The 18,255-nt window shown below is 39.9% G+C and overlaps 1 protein-coding gene across 6 annotated transcripts in view; it reads left to right on the forward strand.

Annotated features, from left to right (window-relative positions):
• CD200 (CD200 molecule) overlaps positions 1-18,255 on the forward strand; it is a 108,175-nt gene that overhangs the window by 25,044 nt on the left and 64,876 nt on the right. Inside the window, exon 6 of one of the 6 annotated variants that reach the window (XM_088024444.1) lies at positions 3,093-3,190. The exons of the other annotated variants lie outside the window; for them this stretch is intronic. Coding sequence (XP_087880570.1) covers positions 3,093-3,157 — 65 coding nt within the window. The 3' untranslated portion in view covers positions 3,158-3,190. Of the gene's footprint in view, positions 1-3,092; positions 3,191-18,255 lie in introns of those variants that run through there. 6 annotated transcript variants of the gene reach the window in all.

Consider the following 18,255-nt stretch of genomic DNA (forward strand, 5'->3'; position numbering starts at 1 on the left):
GTCCAATTAAGCAGTTATTTTTCAATGATGAAGATAATAAATAATACATGCCCATCATAAAAAAGTTGTAAAGTATGCAAGGACTCAAAACAACAGAGAGAGAGGCATCAAAAAATTAACCCCTTGGGGCGGCTGGATGGCTCAGACAGTTAAGGGTCTGCCTTCAGCTCAGGTCATGATTCCAGGGTCCTGGGATCAAGTCCCGCATCGGGCTCCCTGCTTCTTGGGAGCCTGCTTCTCCCTCTGCTTCTCTCTCTCTCTCTCCCTCTGTCTCTCATGAATAAATAAATAAAAATAAAATCTTTAAAAAAAATTAACCCCCTATCCTGTCATCCAGAAAAACCACTGTTAACATTTTTTGAAAGAGCCAAATATGACACCCAGCTAATGGAATTGAATTTACCATTATGGTTGGTATGAATGCTCACCTTTTACTTGGTTCTGATTTTCTCAATTGATGACTTTTTAAGTGTGTGTATTTTGAAACTGTTTCAAATCACTTTGGGGAAGAGGAAGGGTAAATAAAAATTAATCCTTAAAATGTTATGGTGGTAATAGGAGGGAATTATTGCCAAATTTGGATCTCCTGACATAATACCTACATGACTGTGGGATTATGAGGATTATATCAAATGAGTCACTGGTCACACACTGAAAATGTCAAAGTACTATACCATAATGATAATAAAAACAGCTAACACTCATTGAGTACTTCGCTATTTTGCCAGGCACAGCAACCCTATGAAAAGACACCATTTCAGCATTTCAGCCGTTGGTGTTCCCAAACAGTTCACTTCGCTCTTTTGTGGGGTAGTGAGGTCCATACCTGAATCCCTAAAACCTCAGAATGGGATCTTATCTGGAAAATAGGTCTGTGCAGATGTCGTGTAAAATAACGACCTTGATAATCCTGGATTATCACAGGATGCCCTAAATCTAACGAAAGGTGTCTTTACCTAGAAGAGGGGAAAAGCAGGGTGACCATGGAAATAGACATTGGAGTTCTGTGGCATCAAGTCAAGGAATGCCTGGAGCCACCAAGAACTAGACAAGGGAAAGAAGAGATTGCCTGTAGAGGCTTCAGAAGGGGTGAGCCATGTGGACAACCTTGATTTTAGACTTCTAGCTTCCAGAACTGGGAAAGAAGAAGTTTCTCCTGTTTTAAGCCACCAAATTTGTGGTGATTTGTTATGGTCACAAAGGTTGGTAACCTGGAAAGGTATGGCAACTAGGAAAATAATACACTGATCTGGAAAATAGAACCATAACAAGTTCCAGGAAAGTAACAAAATTGAACTAATTATTGGCATTGTTCAAGAGCACGAAGGGCTGAGTTATGAGATCATAGGCCTCTGGCAATTGGAGTAGTGGCTTAGTGGTTGAAGAGTCAGAAGGAAAGGGTTTATTGACTGGAATGGGGAGTCTTTTAAAACTCTCTTATGCTTTTATTTCCTCAGATTTACATATTTCTGATGAAAGTTTTCTGGAATCACTTCTCAGAAATCCCCAGATTTTACTCATGTCATTGTCCATTATCCCTGGTTGGGTTAAAAATAATAGAGCTAGTTCCAAACAGGAAGATCGGTTTCCAGGGCCAGAAGAAGCCAATGTTGACCATGCCTAGCAAATAGATTTGGGAATACCTGGTAGAACTTCCTATCTATGCACCCACATCCCTGAAGTGGATTCATCTGATGCTTTACACATCTATAGAGGAACAGACTTTCCCACATGCTCCAGCCTAGTCAGAATGATGAATGAAGCCAGCCGGGCAGGTTAGGTCTCACCAGCTCAGTGTGTGCCTCTCCTGGCATATCCTACTGTATACTTCCAGAATGCTCTTTAATTTGTCATTTCTTTGGTCAAGTCTACTGTCTCCTGTGCTTCTGTTTGGAAGATTGCTTGTGGGGCTATGATTAGGAAGCCAAAAGCAAGATAATTCTACATAAACAAAATATTTCTCCCACAATTCCAAGACTTGGAAAAGTGGTGAAGTGCTGTTTACATAACTCTAAGCCCTGTAATATGGCTCTGCCTAAGAAACAACCATTTGGAATAGAATATATATCTTCACAGTGTATTTTCCTTGTCTAAACAAATCCTGCTCCCCCTTCAAGGCACAGTTTAAGTGTCTTCTCCTCTAGAAGAATGTTCTCAGATTTTCCAGGCTAAGATCCCATGACACTTTTACAGATTTATATTTTAGTGCTTACTATAGTACTTTTTTAAAAAAAAGATTTTATTTATTTATTTTTTTGACAGAGAGAGAGGGAACACAAGCAGGGAGAGTGGGAGAGGGAGAAGCAGGCTTCCCACCGAGCAGGGAGCCTGATGTGGGACTCGATCCCAGGACACTGGGATCATGACCTGAGCCAAAGGCAGATGGGTAACGACTGAGCCACCCAGGCGCCCCACTTAATATAGTACTTCATTCTTTTCTTTAGCGTCCTGTGGAACAAAATCTACATCTCATTTTTCTAAGTATCCCTTGTGGCCATCAGAACCAGGCACATAGAAGGTGCTCAATAAATGTTTGTAGAGTACATTAAAGTTGCTTCAAATCTGGTAGCATGAAATGAACTTATATTGTTTCTATTTGAAACAATAGGGGGATAAGGGAAATTGTTTGAATGTAATATATGTAACAGGGCAAAAATTGATTCATGAAATGCTCATGAGTTGAATTCTGGGTCACAATAGAAGATATATTTCTTCTTGTGGGTTAACTGAAAATGTGAAAAATGTTGAGTTAAAGCATGACTGAGTAATTAATATCTGCACAACTCAACAGTAATTTTAGCATATATTTGGGTAATTTTTTGGTTAAAAATTCTAGTGTGTCTGTCAATTTTTGACCACACAGTTATCCTTCCCCCTTGGAAATTTCAGATAATGTGTTGCGATTCTCCTGTGGCCAGGTGATTATAGAGGCACAATCACCTTCTGGGGGGTTAATGCTGACAGACAAACATATGGTGGCTGAGATTAATGAAAAGGACAAAAGTCACCCTTCTTTCTTAGTAGCAGAGCTGCGGTACAAACCCAGGAGAGCAGGTTCCAAAGTCCAAGTTCTTTTTTTCTCTATCTTGTAGAAATGACTTCCCGCAGAAGCAGAAGCTTCCCTGAGAGCTGCCAGTCAGAGACTTGTGAGAAATGATACTGAAAATCCAAACCCAGAGATCAAGAGGGAATCCCAAACTTTTGCATACTCCTCACAAGACCTTGCCCCCCACATTTCTCAAATACAACATTTTTATCACCATTACCTGACATGTCTTTATCCCTGTTTATGTCAGTCACTGCAAGAAGTCCAGGAGTGACTCCTAGGAAAGTACTCATTCCTCCAGGCACCCTGGTCCCCTTTCCTGACCCTGTCTCCCACAAATCCCCAACTCCTGAAATCCTTCACCTCTGTTCCCTGGAATTTTTTCTTTTTTTTTTACATTGATGGACTGATTTAAATATAATTTACATACAATATAATATTAGTTTCAGGGGTACAACATATTGATTCAACAATTCTATACATTACTCAATGCTCACCACAATAAGTGTAGTCACCATATAACCTTATTACAATGTCATTGACTGTATTTTTTATGCTGCATTTTATGCTGTGACTTATCGATTATATAACTGGAAGTTTGGGGGTGCCTGGGTGGCTCAGTCTGTTAGGTGTCTTCATTCAGCTCAGGTCATGATCCCAGGGTCCTGGGATCGAGTCCCGCATCGGGCTCCCTGCTTGGTGGGGAGCCTGCTGCTCCATCTCCCTCTGGCCCCCTGCTCATGATCTCTCTCTCTTTTTTACCTGTTGTTCTTAATTGAAGGCAATTTTGACTCCCAGCCCAATCCCAGGAGACACTTGGAAATGTCTGGGGACATGTATAGTTGTCACAGATGGATGCTAAGAAGGTGCTATTGGCCTCTAACAGGTAGAAGTCAGAGATGTAGCTAAACATTCTACAATGCACAAGAGGGCCCTCCGCAGCAAAGCAATTATCCAGTCCCAACTGTCAATAGTGCCAATGTTGAGAAATTCTGCTTAATATGACGAGGATCCTCAATATATTGATTCTTCCATGGCTTATGGATTGCATCGTGTCCTTGAAAAAGGCTCTATTGAAGTCCTAACTCCCGATTCCTCAGAATGTGAACTTATTTGGAGATAAAATCATTGCAGATATAATTAGTTAAGATGGGGCCATGCTGAAGCCGGCTGGGCCCCCTAATCCAATGACTGATCTTTATAAAAAGGATGCCATGTGGAGATACAGAGACACAGGAAGAACACCACGTGAACATGGAGTGATGCACCTACAAGTCAAGGAATGCCAGGGATGGCCAGGAAATCACCAGAAGCTAGGAAAGGGCAAGGAAGGGTTCTTTCCTACAGGTGTCAGAGAGAGCATGGTTCTGCTGACACTTTGACTGGGGACATCTAGCCTTTAGAACTGTGATACAGTAAGCAGCTCAGTTTGTGAGACGTTGTAATGGCAGTCCTAGGAATCTCATATTTATGGTTTCACTGAACTTTACTCCATTTATGTCCTCTCTTGCTGCATTGCCCAGCTGAAAAAATGGTGATTGCTGATGCAATAGAAGATAACAATCTTGCCCAGTTGTATTTATTCCAAACAGGAAGCAAAGAGATTGAAATCTGGTATATGTTACAGTATTTGTCTATCCAAATCAAGTGATAAAATGTTGCAAGCAAATATGATAAAAGCTTGGGGAAGGATGAAATTGGAAAGAAGGCAAGGACTTAAGTGATTCACCAAATTGACTTACCAGTGGGTTCTCCAGTGACAGAGCAGAACCCTTGAAAAGAGCCTTACCCTATACACCGGAGCTGACTCTTTCTGGGGTGTATTTTGTATTCGTTCACATCTCCCGGGTTTTTTTTTTTTTAATTAATTAATTTATTTTAAAGATTTTATTTATTTATTCATGAGAGACAGAGAGAGAGAGAGAGGCAGAGGGAGAAGCAGTCTCCTAAGGAGCAGGGAGCCCGATGAGGGACTTGATCCCAGGACCCTGGGATCATGACCTGAGCTGAAGGCAGACGCTTAACCATCTGAGCCACCCAGGCGCCCTCACATCTCCCAGGTTTTATAATTCCTTGACCAACGACCAAGAAGCCCAAATCCATAACATAGGTGTCAAATCTTTGACCAATTAGTCCAAGTGTATAATCTCAGCTACTGGGCTGCTTCTGAAATAATGGTTTTGTTCCACTTTGTTAATTAAATAACTTGAAAAACCTGAGACAATACAAAAAAAAATGAACACAGATGATGAAAAAATAGATATGGTGCTTTTTTCGTATAAATTTATGTTTATGCAAATGTAGCAAGTTTAAAAATAATTTTACTGCTTTGTATATTCTTTATATTAAAGACATTTAAGACAAACTAACAAAGTAAACAAATTATTTTAATTGAAATGTTTGGGACGCTTAGCCATTTTTTTACCCATTTGCAGTTCAATACTTAATGTAATCTGATTTACTAAATTTATGAGTTTAGGGGTTTTTAAAATTCTTTTTAAAAATTATTATTGAGGTATAATTGATATACCATGTTGCATTGGTTTCAAGTGTACAACATGTTGATTTGACCAGTCTGTGCATTACTCAATGCTCACCACGATCATGATAAGTGTAGTCACCATCTGCCACTATTACATTATTACAATATTGTTGACTATATTCCCTATGCTGTACTTTTCCATCACTGTGACTTATTTATTTTATAACTGGAAGTTTGTACCTCTTAATCTCCTTTTTCTCTTTTATCCATTCCCCCCACCAACCTCCCCTTTGGCAAACACCCGTTTATTCTCTGTAATTAAGAATCTGTTTGCCTTTGTTGTTCATTTGTTTTGTTATTTGTTTACTTGTTTGTTTATTTATTTATTTAGAGACTGGGGGGTGGTGGATGGGCAGAGGGAGAGGGAGAATTTTAAGCAGGCTCCACACCCAGTGCAGAGCCTGATGAGAGGCTCCATCTCACAACCCTGAGATCATGACCTGAGCTGAAATCAAGAGCTGGATGCTTAACTGACTAAGCCACCCAGGTTCCCCCATTTATTTTGTTTCTTAGATTGCGCAGATAAGTGAAATCTTATGCTATTTTTCTTCCTCTGTCTGAATTGTTCCACTTAGCATAATACCCTCTAGGTCCATCCACGTTGTCGCAAATAGCAAGATCTCATTCTTTTTTGTGACTGAGTAATATTCCATCATATATATATATATATATATATATATATATATATATACACATCTTCATTACTCATTCATGTATTGATGGACACCTGGGTTGCTTCTATATCTTGGCTATTGTAAATAACAGTACAATTAACATAGGGGTGCATATATCTTTTCAAATTAGTGTTTTTGCTTTCTTTCGGTAAATATCCAGTAGTGGAATTATTGGATCGTATGGTATTTCCATTTTTTAAAATAATTTTTTATTGTTATGTTAATAACTATACATTACATCATTACTTTTTGATGTGTTCCATGATTCATTGTTTGTGCATAACACCCAGTGCTCCACGCAGAATGTGCCCTCTTTAATACCCATCACCAGGCTAACCCACCCCCACCCCCTCCCCTCTAGAACCCTCAGTTTATTTTTGAGAGTCCATCGTCTCTAATGGTTCGTCTCCCCCTCCGATTTACTCCACTTCATTCTTCCCCTCCTGCTATCTTCTTCTTCTTTTTTTTTTCCTTAACATATATATTGCATTATTTGTTTCAGAAGTACAGACCCGTGATTCATCAGTCTTGTACAATTCACAGCGCTCACCATAGCACATACCCTCCCCAATGTCTATCACCCAGCCACCCAATCCCTCCCACCCCCCACCACTCCAGCAACCCTCAGTTTGTTTCCTGAGATTAAGAATTCCTCATATCAGTGAGGTCATATGATACATGTCTTTCTCTGATTGACTTATTTCACTCAGCATAACACCCTCCAGTTCCATCCACGTCGTTGCAAATGGCAAGATCTCATTCCTTTTGATGGCTACATAATATTCCATAATGTGTATGTATACCACCTCTTCTTTATCCATTCATCTGTCGATGGACATCTGGGCTCTTTCCATAGTTTGGCTATTGTGGACATTGCTGCTATAAACATTGGGGTGCACATACCCCTTTGGATCCCTACATTTGTATCTTTGGGGTAAATACCCAGCAGTGCAATTACTGGATCATATGGTAGCTCTATCTTCAACTGTCTGAGGAACCTCCATACTGTTTTCCAGAGGGGTTGCACCAGCTTGCATTCCCACCAACAGTGTAGGAGGGTTCCCCTTTCTCCACATCCCCGCCAACATCTGTCGTTTCCTGACTTGTTAGTTTTAGCCATTCTGACGGGTGTGAGGTGGTATCTCATTGAGGTTTTGATTTGGATTTCCCTGATGCCAAGCGATGTTGAGGACTTTTTCATGTGTCTGTTGGCCATTTGGATGTCTTCTTTGGAAAAATGTCTGTTCATGCCTTCTGCCCATTTCTTGATTGGATTATTTGTTATTTGGGTGTTGAGTTTGATAAGTTCTTTATAGATTTTTGATACTAGCCCTTTATCTGATATGTCATTTGCAAATATTTTCTCCCATTCTGTCGGTTGTCTTTTGGTTTTGTGGACTGTTTCTTTTGCTGTGCAAAAGCTTTTTATCTTGATGAAATCCCAATAGTTCCTTTTTTCCCTGGCTTCCCTTGCCTTTGGCGATGTTTCTAGGAAGAAGTTGCTGTGGCTGAGGTCGAAGAGGTTGCTGCCTGTGTTCTCCTTTAGGATTTTGATGGACTCCTGTCTCACGTTTAGGTCTTTCAACCATTTGGAGTCTATTTTTGTGTGTGGTGTAAGGAAATGGTCCAGTTTCATTCTTCTGCATGTGGCTGTCCAATTTTCCCAACACCATTTGTTGAAGAGACTGTCTTTTTTCCATTGGACATTCTTGCCTGCTTTGTCAAAGATGAGTTGATCATAGAGTTGAGGGTCCATTTGTGGGCTCTCTATTCTGTTCCATTGATCTATGTGTCTGTTTTTGTGCCAGTACCATACCGTCTTCATGATGACAGCTTTGTAATAGAGCTGGAAGTCCGGAATTGTGATGCCGCCAGCTTTGCTTTTCTTTTTCAATATTCCTCTGGCTATTCGGGGTCTCTTCTGTTTCCACACAAATTTTAGGATTATTTGTTCCATTTCTTTGAAAAAGGTGGATGGTATTTTGATGGGGATTGCATTGAATGTGTAGATTGCTCTAGGTAGCATTGACATCTTCACAATGTTTGTTCTTCCAATCCATGAGCATGGAACGTTTTTCCATTTCTTTGTGTTTTTTTCAATTTCTTTCCTGAGTATTTTATAGTTTTCTGAGTACAGATCCTTTGCCTCTTTGGTTAAATTTATTCCTAGGTATCTTATGGTTTTGGGTGCAATTGTAAATGGGATCGACTCCTTGATTTGTCTCCTTCTGTCTTGTTGTTGGTGTGTAGGAATGCCACTGATTTCTGTGCATTGATTTTATATCCTGCTACTTTACTGAATTCCTGTATGAGTTCTAGCAGTTTTGGGGTGGAGTCTCTTGGGTTTTCCACATACAGTATCATATCATCTACAAAGAGTGAGAGTTTGACTTCCTCTTTGCCAATTTGATGCCTTTGATTTCTTTTTGTTGTCTGATTGCTGTGGCTAGGACTTCTAATACTATGTTGAGTAGCAGTGGTGAGAGTGGACATCCCTGCCGTGTTCCTGACCTTAGGGGAAAAGCTCTCAGCTTTTCCCCATTGAGAATGATATTCACTGTAGGTTTTTCATAGATGGCTTTTATGACATTGAGGTATGTACCCTCTATCCCTATACTCTGAAGAGTTTTGATCAAGAAAGGATGCTGTACTTTGTCAAATGCTTTTTCTGCATCTATTGAGAGGATCACATGATTCTTGTTCTTTCTTTTGTTAATGTATTGTATCATGTTGATTGATTTGCAGATGTTGAACCAGCCTTGCAGCCCAGGGATAAATCCCGCTTGGTCATGGTGAATAATCCTTTTAATGTACTGTTGGATCCTATTGGCTAGTATTTTGGTGAGAATTTTTGCAACCATGTTCATCAAGGATATTGGTCTGTAATTCTCCTTTATGATGGGGTCTTTGTCTGGTTTTGGGATCAAGGTAATGGTGGCCTCATAAAATGAGTTTGGAAGTTTTCCTTCCTTTTCTACTTTTTGGAACAGTTTCAGGAGAATAGGTATTAATTCTTCTTTAAATGTCTGATAGAATTCCCCTGGGAAGCCATCTGGCCCTGGGCTTTTGTTTGTTGGGAGATGTTTGATGACTGCTTCAATTTCCTTAGTGGTTATAGGTCTGTCCAGGCTTTCTATTTCTTCCTGGTTCAACTTTGGTAGTTGATACATCTCTAGGAATGCACCCATTTCTTCCAGGTTATCTAATTTGCTGGCATAGAGTTGCTCATAATATGTTCTTATAATTGTTTGTATTTCTTTGGTGTTGGTTGTGATCTCTCCTCTTTCATTCATGATTTTGTTGATTTGGGTCATTTCTCTTTTCTTTTTGATAAGTCTGACCAGGGGTTTATCAATCTTGTTAATTCTTTCAAAGAACCAGCTCCTAGTTTCGTTGATCTGTTCTACTGTTCTTTTGGTTTCTATTTCATTGATTTCTGCTCTGATCTTTATTATTTCTCTTCTCCTGCTGGGTTTAGGCTTTATTTGCTGTTTTTTCTCTAGCTCTTTTAGGTGTAGGGTTAGGTTGTGTATTTGAGACCTTTCTTGTTTCTTGAGAAAGGCTTGTATTGCTATATACTTTCCTCTCAGGACTGCCTTTGCTGTATCCCAAAGATTTTGGACAGTTGTGTTTTCATTTTCATTGGTTTCCATGAATTTTTTTAATTCTTCTTTAATTTCCTGGTTGACCCATTCATTCTTTGGTAGGATGCTCTTTAGCCTCCATGTATTTGAGTTCTTTCTGACTTTCCTCTTGTGATTGAGTTCTAGTTTCAAAGCTTGTGGTCTGAAAATATGCAGGGAACGATCCCAATCTTTTTGTACCAGTTGAGACCTGATTTGTGACCTAGGATATGATCAATTCTGGAGAATGTTCCATGGGCACTAGAGAAGAATGTGTATTCCGTTGCTTTGGGATGGAATGTTCTGAATATGTCTGTAAAGTCCATTTGGTCTATTGTTTCATTTAAAGTCTTTATTTCCTTGTTGATATTTTGCTTAGATGATCTGTCCATTTCAGTTAGGGGGGTGTTCAATCCCCCACTATTATTGTATTGTTGTCAATGTGTTTCTTTGCTTTTGTTATTAATTGCCTTATATAATTGGCTGCTCCCATGTTAGGGGCATAGATATTTACAATTGTTAGATCTTCCTGTTGGATAGACCCTTTAAGTAGGATATAGTGTCCTTCTTCATCTCTTATTACAGTCTTCGTTTTAAAATCTAATTTGTCTGATATAAGGATTGCCACCCCAGCTTTCTTTTGGTGTCCATTAGCATGGTAAATGGTTTTCCACCCCCTCATTTTCAATCTGGGGCTGTCTTTGGGTCTAAAATGAGTCTCTTGCAGACAGCATATTGATGGGTCTTGTTTTTTTAATCCAATCTGATAGCCTGTGTCTTTTGATTGGGGCATTTAGCCCATTTACATTCAGGGTAACTATTGAAAGGTATGAATTTAGTGCCATTGTATTGCCTGTAAGGTGACTGTTACTGTATATTGTCTGTGTTCCTTTCTGATCTATGCTGCTTTTAGGCTCTCTTTTTGCTTAGAGGACCTCTTTCAATATTTCTTGGAGGGCTGGTTTTGTGTTTGCAAATTCCTTTAGTTTTTGTTTGTCCTGGAAGCTTTTTATCTCTCCTTCTATTTTTATCGAGTTTCTTTTTTTTTTCTTTTTTTATTTTTATGTTAATCACCATATATTACATAATTTGTTTTGGTGTACTGTTCCATGATTCATTGTTTGTTCATAACACCCAGTGCTCCATGCAGAATGTGCCAATGAGAGCCTAGCTGGATATAGTATTCTTGCCTGCATATTTTTCTCATTTAGTGCTCTGAAGATATCATGCCAGTCCTTTCTGGCCTGCCAGGTCTCTGTGGATAGGTCTGTTGCCAATCTAATGTTTCTACCATTGTAGGTTACATATCTTTTCTCCCAAGCTGCTTTCAGGATTTTCTCTTTGTCTCTGATACTTGTAAGTTTTACTATTAGATGTTGGGGTGTTGACCTATTTTTATTGATTTTGAGGGGGTTCTCTGTGCCTCCTGGATTTTGATGCCTGTTTCCTTCCCCACATTAGGGAAGTTCTCTGCTATTATTTGCTCCAATATGCCTTCTGCCCCTCTCTCTCTTTCTTCTTCTTCTGGGATCCCAATTATTCTAATGTTGTTTTGTCTTATCGTATCACTTATCTCTCGAATTCTGCCCTCGTGATCCTGTAGTTGTTTCTCTCTCTTTTTCTCAGCCTCTTTATTTTCCATCATTTTGTCGCCTATATCGCTGATTCTCTCTTCTGCCTCATTTATCCTAGCAGTTAGTGCCCCCATTTTTGATTGAACCTCATTAATGGCCTTTTTGATTTCGACTTGGTTAGATTTTAGTTCTTTTATTTCTCCAGAAAGGGTTTCTCTAATAACTTCCATGCTTTTCTCAAGCCCAGCTAGTATCTTTAAAGTCATGATTCTGAACTCTAGGTCCGACATCGTACTAATGTCAGTATTGAGTAGGTCCCTGGCAGACGGTACTACCTCTTGTTCTTTTTGCTGAGGTGATTTTTTTCATCTTGTCATTTTGTCCAGAGGAGAATAGATGAATGAGACAACAGAATGCTAACAGGTTAACAACGTCTCCAGCAAGTATACTCTATACAAATCAGAGAAGACCTGAAACCAGGGGACAAGAAAGGGAAAGAAAGAAGAGAAAAAAAAGGGAAAAGAAAAAGATAAAAACAAACAAAAACAGAACAAAACAAAAAAAAACAGAATATGATCAAATATGATCAGGCTAGTGCCTAGATCAGTGCCACACACTAGCTTTTGGGCATATTTTGGTCTGTTAGAAGAAAGTGCCTGCTAAAATTTTAAAGGAAGAAAGACTTATATATGTACAAAATAAGGGTTGATACAATGTAGGGATGGAAGATGACTGTAAAGATGAAAATTATAAAAGATTTTATAAAAGGAATTGATAAGAAGTTGTTTTTTAAAAAGAAAGAAGATTGAAAAAGAAAAAGAAAAAAGAAAAAAGAAAGGGAGAGAATGTGATCAGGCAGGAGAATAGAACAAAGCCGTACACTAGTGATTTAGGGTATATTTTGATCTGTTAGAAGAAATTGTATCTCAAAATTTTAAAGAGAGAACAACTTATATATATATATATGCCAAAAATAAGGGTAACTACTATGAAGGGATAAAAATATGACTCTAAAAATGAAAAAGTTTTTTTTTAAAAAGGAATTGATAAGGTGTTGTTTGAAAAAGGGAAAAAGAAAAATTCAAAAAAAAAACAGTTAAAAAAATTAACTTTGAAAAACTAATGAATTATGGTAAAAAAGCCATGAATTCTATGTGCAGTATTCCCCTAGCGCTGGAGTTCTCCCGTTCTCCTTGATCGGTAAACTTGGTCTTGGCTTGCTGGCTGTTCGCGCTGATCTTCTGGGGGAGGGGCCTGTTGCCGTGGTTCCCAAACGTCTTTGCTGGAGGCAGAATTGCCCCGCCCTTGTCGGTCCAGGCTAAGCAAGCTGCTGGGGTTTGCTCTCAGGAGCTTTTGTTCCCTGCAAGCTCTCCGTACAGCTTTGGAGGACCAGGGTGAAAATGGTGGCCTCCCAATCTCCACCCGGAGGAGCTGAGAACTCGGGGCCCCGCTCCTCAGTGCGCCCCCAGAGAAAAGCAGTCACTCCCGTCTCCCTGGTCTCCGGCCACACTCCATGCTCACCCGGCCTGTGATCGAGCGTTTCTATGTCTGGCACCCGACCCCGCGTGGAGTCTCCAAACCCAGCAGATCCCTGCGGTGCGCTTCCGCGCCGCTCCTCCCTGGGGAGGAAGGGGAGTCTCCCCGGGTCTGTTGCTTGTTGGGTCCCTGCTGGAGGAGCAGTGGCTGCCGCGGATCACAGTTTATGGCAACCCCGAGCTGAGAGCCTGCGCCTCGGCTCCGTCTCTGCAGCCGGCTTCCCCACTCCGATACCTGGGAGCTCTGCCGCACTCAGGCACCCCCAGTCTTTTTGTGACCCCAAGGGTCCTGAGACCACACTGTCCTGCGAGGGTTCCATCCCCTGCTTAGCCACTGGAGCGACGTCCCTCAGCGGAGCCGACTTCTAAAAGTTCCGATTTTGTGCTCCGCGGCTCTATCACTTGCCAGAAGCGGCCGACGGAGGCCCCCTCCCCCGCCGTCGATCCTCCCGAATATCGCCTCGGATTCACTTCTCTGCACATCCTACCTTCCAGTAAGTGGTCGCTTTTCTGTTCAGAGTGTTGTTACTATTCTTATCTTCAATCTCCTGTTGAGTTCATAGGTGTTCAGAATGGTTTGATCCCTATTCAGCTGAATTCCTGAGACCAGACGAAATCCAGGTCTCCTACTCCTCCGCCATCTTGCTCCGTCCCCTGGTATTTCCATTTTTAATTTTTTTTTAATTTTTTTATTTGACACAGAGAGATATAGCGAGAGAGGGAACACAAGCAGGGGGAGTGGGAGAGGGAGAAGGAGGCTTCCCGCGGATCAGGGAGCCCGATGTGGGGCTCAATCCCAGGACTCTGGGATCATGACCTGAGCCGAAGGCAGACGCTTAATGACTGAGCCACCCAGGCGCCCCTCCATTTTTAATTTTTTGAGGAACATCCAACCCAGAGTGGTTGCACAAGTTTACATTCCCACCAACAATGTGCGATTTTTTTCTTTTCTCCACATCCTTTCTGACACTTGTTATTTCTTGTCTTTTTGATACTAGTCATTCTGCCTGGTGCAAGGTAATATCTCCTTGTGGTTTTGATTTGCACTTCCCTGGTAGTTAGTGATGTTGAACATTTTTTCATGTGTCTATTGGCCATCTGCATGTCTTCTTTGGAAAAATATCTGTTCAGGTCCTCTGCCCATTTTTTAACCAGATTTTTTTTTTTTTTTGGTGTTGAGTTTTATAAGTTTTCTAAGTATATGTTTTGGATATTAACCCCTTACTGGATGTATCACTTGCAAATATATTCCTTCATTCACTAAGTTACCTTTTTGTTTTGTTGATGGTTTCCTTTGCTGTGCAAAAGTTTTTTATTTTGGTGTAGTCCCAATAGTTTATTTTGTTTTTGTTTGCTTCACCTCAGGGGACATATCCATAAGTATGTTGCTAAGGCTGATGATCAAGAGATTACTCCCTATGTTTTGTTTTAGAGGTTTTATGGTTTCAAGTCTCACATTTAGGTGTTTAATCCATTTTGAGTTTATTTTTGTGTGTGGTGTAAGAAAGTGATCTAGTTTTATTCTTTTGCATGTTGCTATCTTATTTTCCCAACACCATTTGTTGAAGAGACTGTCTTTTCCCTGTTGTATGTTCTTGCCTCCTTTGTCATAGATTAATTGACCATACAAGCATGAGCTTATTTCTGGGTTCTATTCTGTTCCATTAATCTATGTGTCCATTTTTGTGCCAGTGCCATACTGTTTTTACTACTCTCACTTTGCTGTATATCTTGAGCTCTGGGATTGTGATACCTCCAGCTTTGTTCTTCTTTCTCAAGATTGCTTTGGTGAGTTTTAAGATGCTGAAATGCTTAAGAGAATTATATGTAAATGTATACTTTATTTTTAGCTTTATTAAAGTCGTTTATATGTTTACAAGGTATGTTTTTGGGGTTTGTATATCTGCTTTCTTAAGTGCTTGAGATTCTTGAGGAAATCCATTATATGAACTATGACTGTAGCTGGAATATTTATGGGAATGCAAGTAACCAGGTCTGTAAATGTGTTTAAATATGTAGGAGTATTCAAATTATCAGATTTATACATTCATTTGTGAATTATATACATTTAAAATATAAAATACTTTTATATATGTATAATCTAAAGGATTATGCAAATTTTGCTTGTCAAATGTATAAGCTAACCAACAATAAATACAAACTGCATTTAATTTCAAACTAAAAATTTTTAATTTACTAGATTCTTGCTATTGTATTTAAAAGTTTAGAGAAAGTATGTTTTTCAATTTATAAGTGTAGACTATTGAATGTCAGTGATAACACGGGCTACTGTAAGTACTGTTTTTGGTACACAAAAGCCTCTATTTGATTAAAAAAAAAAAAGCCCAACTGATGTCAGCCTGGGACAGTTCTAAGAAATCTTTCTGATGAAAGTGACTCTGAGTCTGGAAATAAGGAATCTGAAAAAGTTAGCCAGGACAGAGAGAGCCTGAGCAGGAGAGAGGAATGACAGTGTGAGGAAACACAGCATTTCAGTCTTATTGGAAATAAAGGATGAACTAGGAAACTTTAGGGAGTTAGATGCCAAAACTCCTTATTAGGAACACTATCCAAGAGGCAGCTAAACACAGATCTCCAAAAGGCCTCCCACTTCTAAAGCATCGTACACGTACTTGGTATGGTAAAAAATGAGTCTAACTGCTTTCTTCCAGAACTCTTTTCCATGAAGAGGCCTTGGTGGGCAGCATAAATTGGAAACAAGGCTTTGGATTGTGCTTCCTTCAACAGAACCCGGTGCCAGCTCTGTGGCTCAGGAAACAGAGCTAAATTGTATCTTCCAATCCTCTCTCTTTTTAACCTAATACACTTTTCTGACAGGCAATGGTACAGTCAAGCCTCACCCCTGGTGGCCACAGGGTCTCCATCTGCCTTGATGTCAACACACAAGCATCAATGGGAGGAAGCAGAAAGCAAATCAGGAGGAAACATATGAGCAGAATAAAATGTGAACAAGACTTCTGCCCTATGGCTGGCCCTCCCAGGCTACAGGGACTCCTCCTCCTGCCTGACCACTCCTCCAGAGCCTTTTCCCAGCTTCACTAGGGTTCAACCACAGGCAGCTTTGGCTGCTTCCATGCATCTGCATTCTCAGCTCAGGGCCTTCATTGGCATTTGCTGTCTCCTCTACTGGAATATGAACCTTCCCTGTTTTGTCCCCTCCTAGACTTCCAGGATCCAGAATAGCATCCTTACAGAACGACCTCTCAGAGAACATGTGTGGGGGCCCGAGTGGGGGATAGGAACTACGAGAATACTCTTTCAATGGCCTTTTCAGCATTTTCTAGTTCTGTTCACCCAAGAGGCAGATAGGACCCTTCTGGGCAGCACCAGATTTGTTCTCTGCCCTCCGCACAGGAGAGGCCCAGCCAGCACCCGTCAGACAGTTTTCTGGAAAACTCAGGAAGCAAAGTCTTTTAAAGGCACAGATGGACTGTGTGTACTCAGTCTTTTTTTTTTTCTTCTTCTTCTTCTTTCTTTTTTTCTTCTCATACCGGCTGTTTTAAGTCCTGCTCAGCCCCACGGAATAAAAGACCAGAATAAAGTGTAACCGAATCCAAGTCCATCTGCCCAATGTGCAGCAAATCTAATCACTGAGACATCAGATTTGCAGCAAGCCAAGAGTTTATTTGAGAAGCAGCCAAAACAAGGAAAAGAGATGGGAGGACAGCCTCAAATTTGGCTCCCGGAAGGGGGAGAGAACAAGTTTTTTTATGATCCTAAGTGTTGAGATTACATACATATTGAGAAAAGGGTAGGGAAATTTATGAATATTCATGAGGAAAGGTAGAGCATGCACATGGAATGAACATATGTAATATATATCCCGTGTTAACTTTGGGGTAGAGACTTAACATCATCAGAATGAGGCAAAGTTCATCCCCTGACATCAGGAGGTTATTTTAGGACAAGAAGGGGCTATGCTTTGAGAGCCAGTATAAACTGGATGCGGTCTTAGGCTCATTATCTCGGGTAAGGAAAGAAGGCCTTGCTTGTTAAAAGACTGGAACCGTATTAGTTGACCTTGAGTCCAGGCTTTTGCAGAGAGAGCTAGTGGATTTGTTAGTGGGGTCTGAAAAGACACAATAGCTGATTAGGGAGAAGCAGTTCTCTGAAAAATAAGATTTAAACTTTCTGCTAGTTTCAGTCTTATTAACCCTATGGGGCATGGTTTCAAAAAGAGGGCCAGGTTGGCAGGCAACAGTTTTGGGTTAACACTGTCTCTTCCATTTACTAGTTCTGTGACCTCGAGTAACTCACTTATCTTTCCTGTATCTCTACATAAAATGAGTTAAGACAATACTTGGCTCATAAGGCTACAGTGAGAAACAAAGAAGATAATGTTTGCAAATATTTAGTAAAGGTCCTTAAGAGATGTGCACTGAATTGTTAACATATGTATATATTATATGTTATAGGTATTGCAATATAGTAAATATGTTGTGGTTTTTTTTTATTATGTTATTATTAGTTATAAAATGCAGGAAAATTGTCACTTGCTTTCAAACTATTTTAGATGACAAGATTTTTTAGAGGCACTTCAGTTTCTGTAAATGTTTAATTCTATTTTTAATAGACTTCTTCCTTTATAGTTGTGTGTGTGTGTGTGTGTGTGTGTGTTTTAAATAGACTTTAGTTTTAGGTTCACAGAAAAATTGAGCAGAAGGTGTGAGGTTTCCCATATATTCCTTGCCTTCCTCCCCCATACAGCCTCCTTCATTATCAACATCCTGCACATAGTGGTACATTTGTACCCACACTGATACATCATTATCACCCCAAGTTCATACTACACATTAGGGTTCGCTCAGTGTTATACATTCTATGGGTTTCAACAAATGTATAATGACATGTATCTACCATTATGGTACATATAGAATAGTTTTACACCCCAAAAATCCTGTGTACTCCCTTCATCCCTTTTTCCCCCACCCCAAGCTCTGTCAATCACTGGTCCTTTACTTTCTTCATAATTTTGTTTTTTTTCCAGATTATCACATAGTGGGAATCATACTGTATGTTGCCTTTTCAGATCTGCTTCTTTTACTTAGTGACATGCATTTAAGTTTCTTCTATGTTTTTTTTTTCATGGTTTGATAGCTCCTTTTTTTTTTTTTTTTAAACACTGCAAGACAGTCCATTGTCTAGATGGACCACAGTTTGTTTTTCCATTCACCAAGGACATCATGCTTGCCTCCAAGTTCTGGCAATTGTAAACAAAGCTGCTGTAATCATCCTTATGC

Source organism: Eumetopias jubatus, unplaced genomic scaffold, assembly GCF_037043125.1.
Source record: "Eumetopias jubatus isolate StellerSeaLion01/CBP00866 unplaced genomic scaffold, mEumJub1_p1.0 scaffold_1, whole genome shotgun sequence".
In the NCBI taxonomy this organism is placed as follows: Eukaryota; Metazoa; Chordata; class Mammalia; order Carnivora; family Otariidae; genus Eumetopias; species Eumetopias jubatus.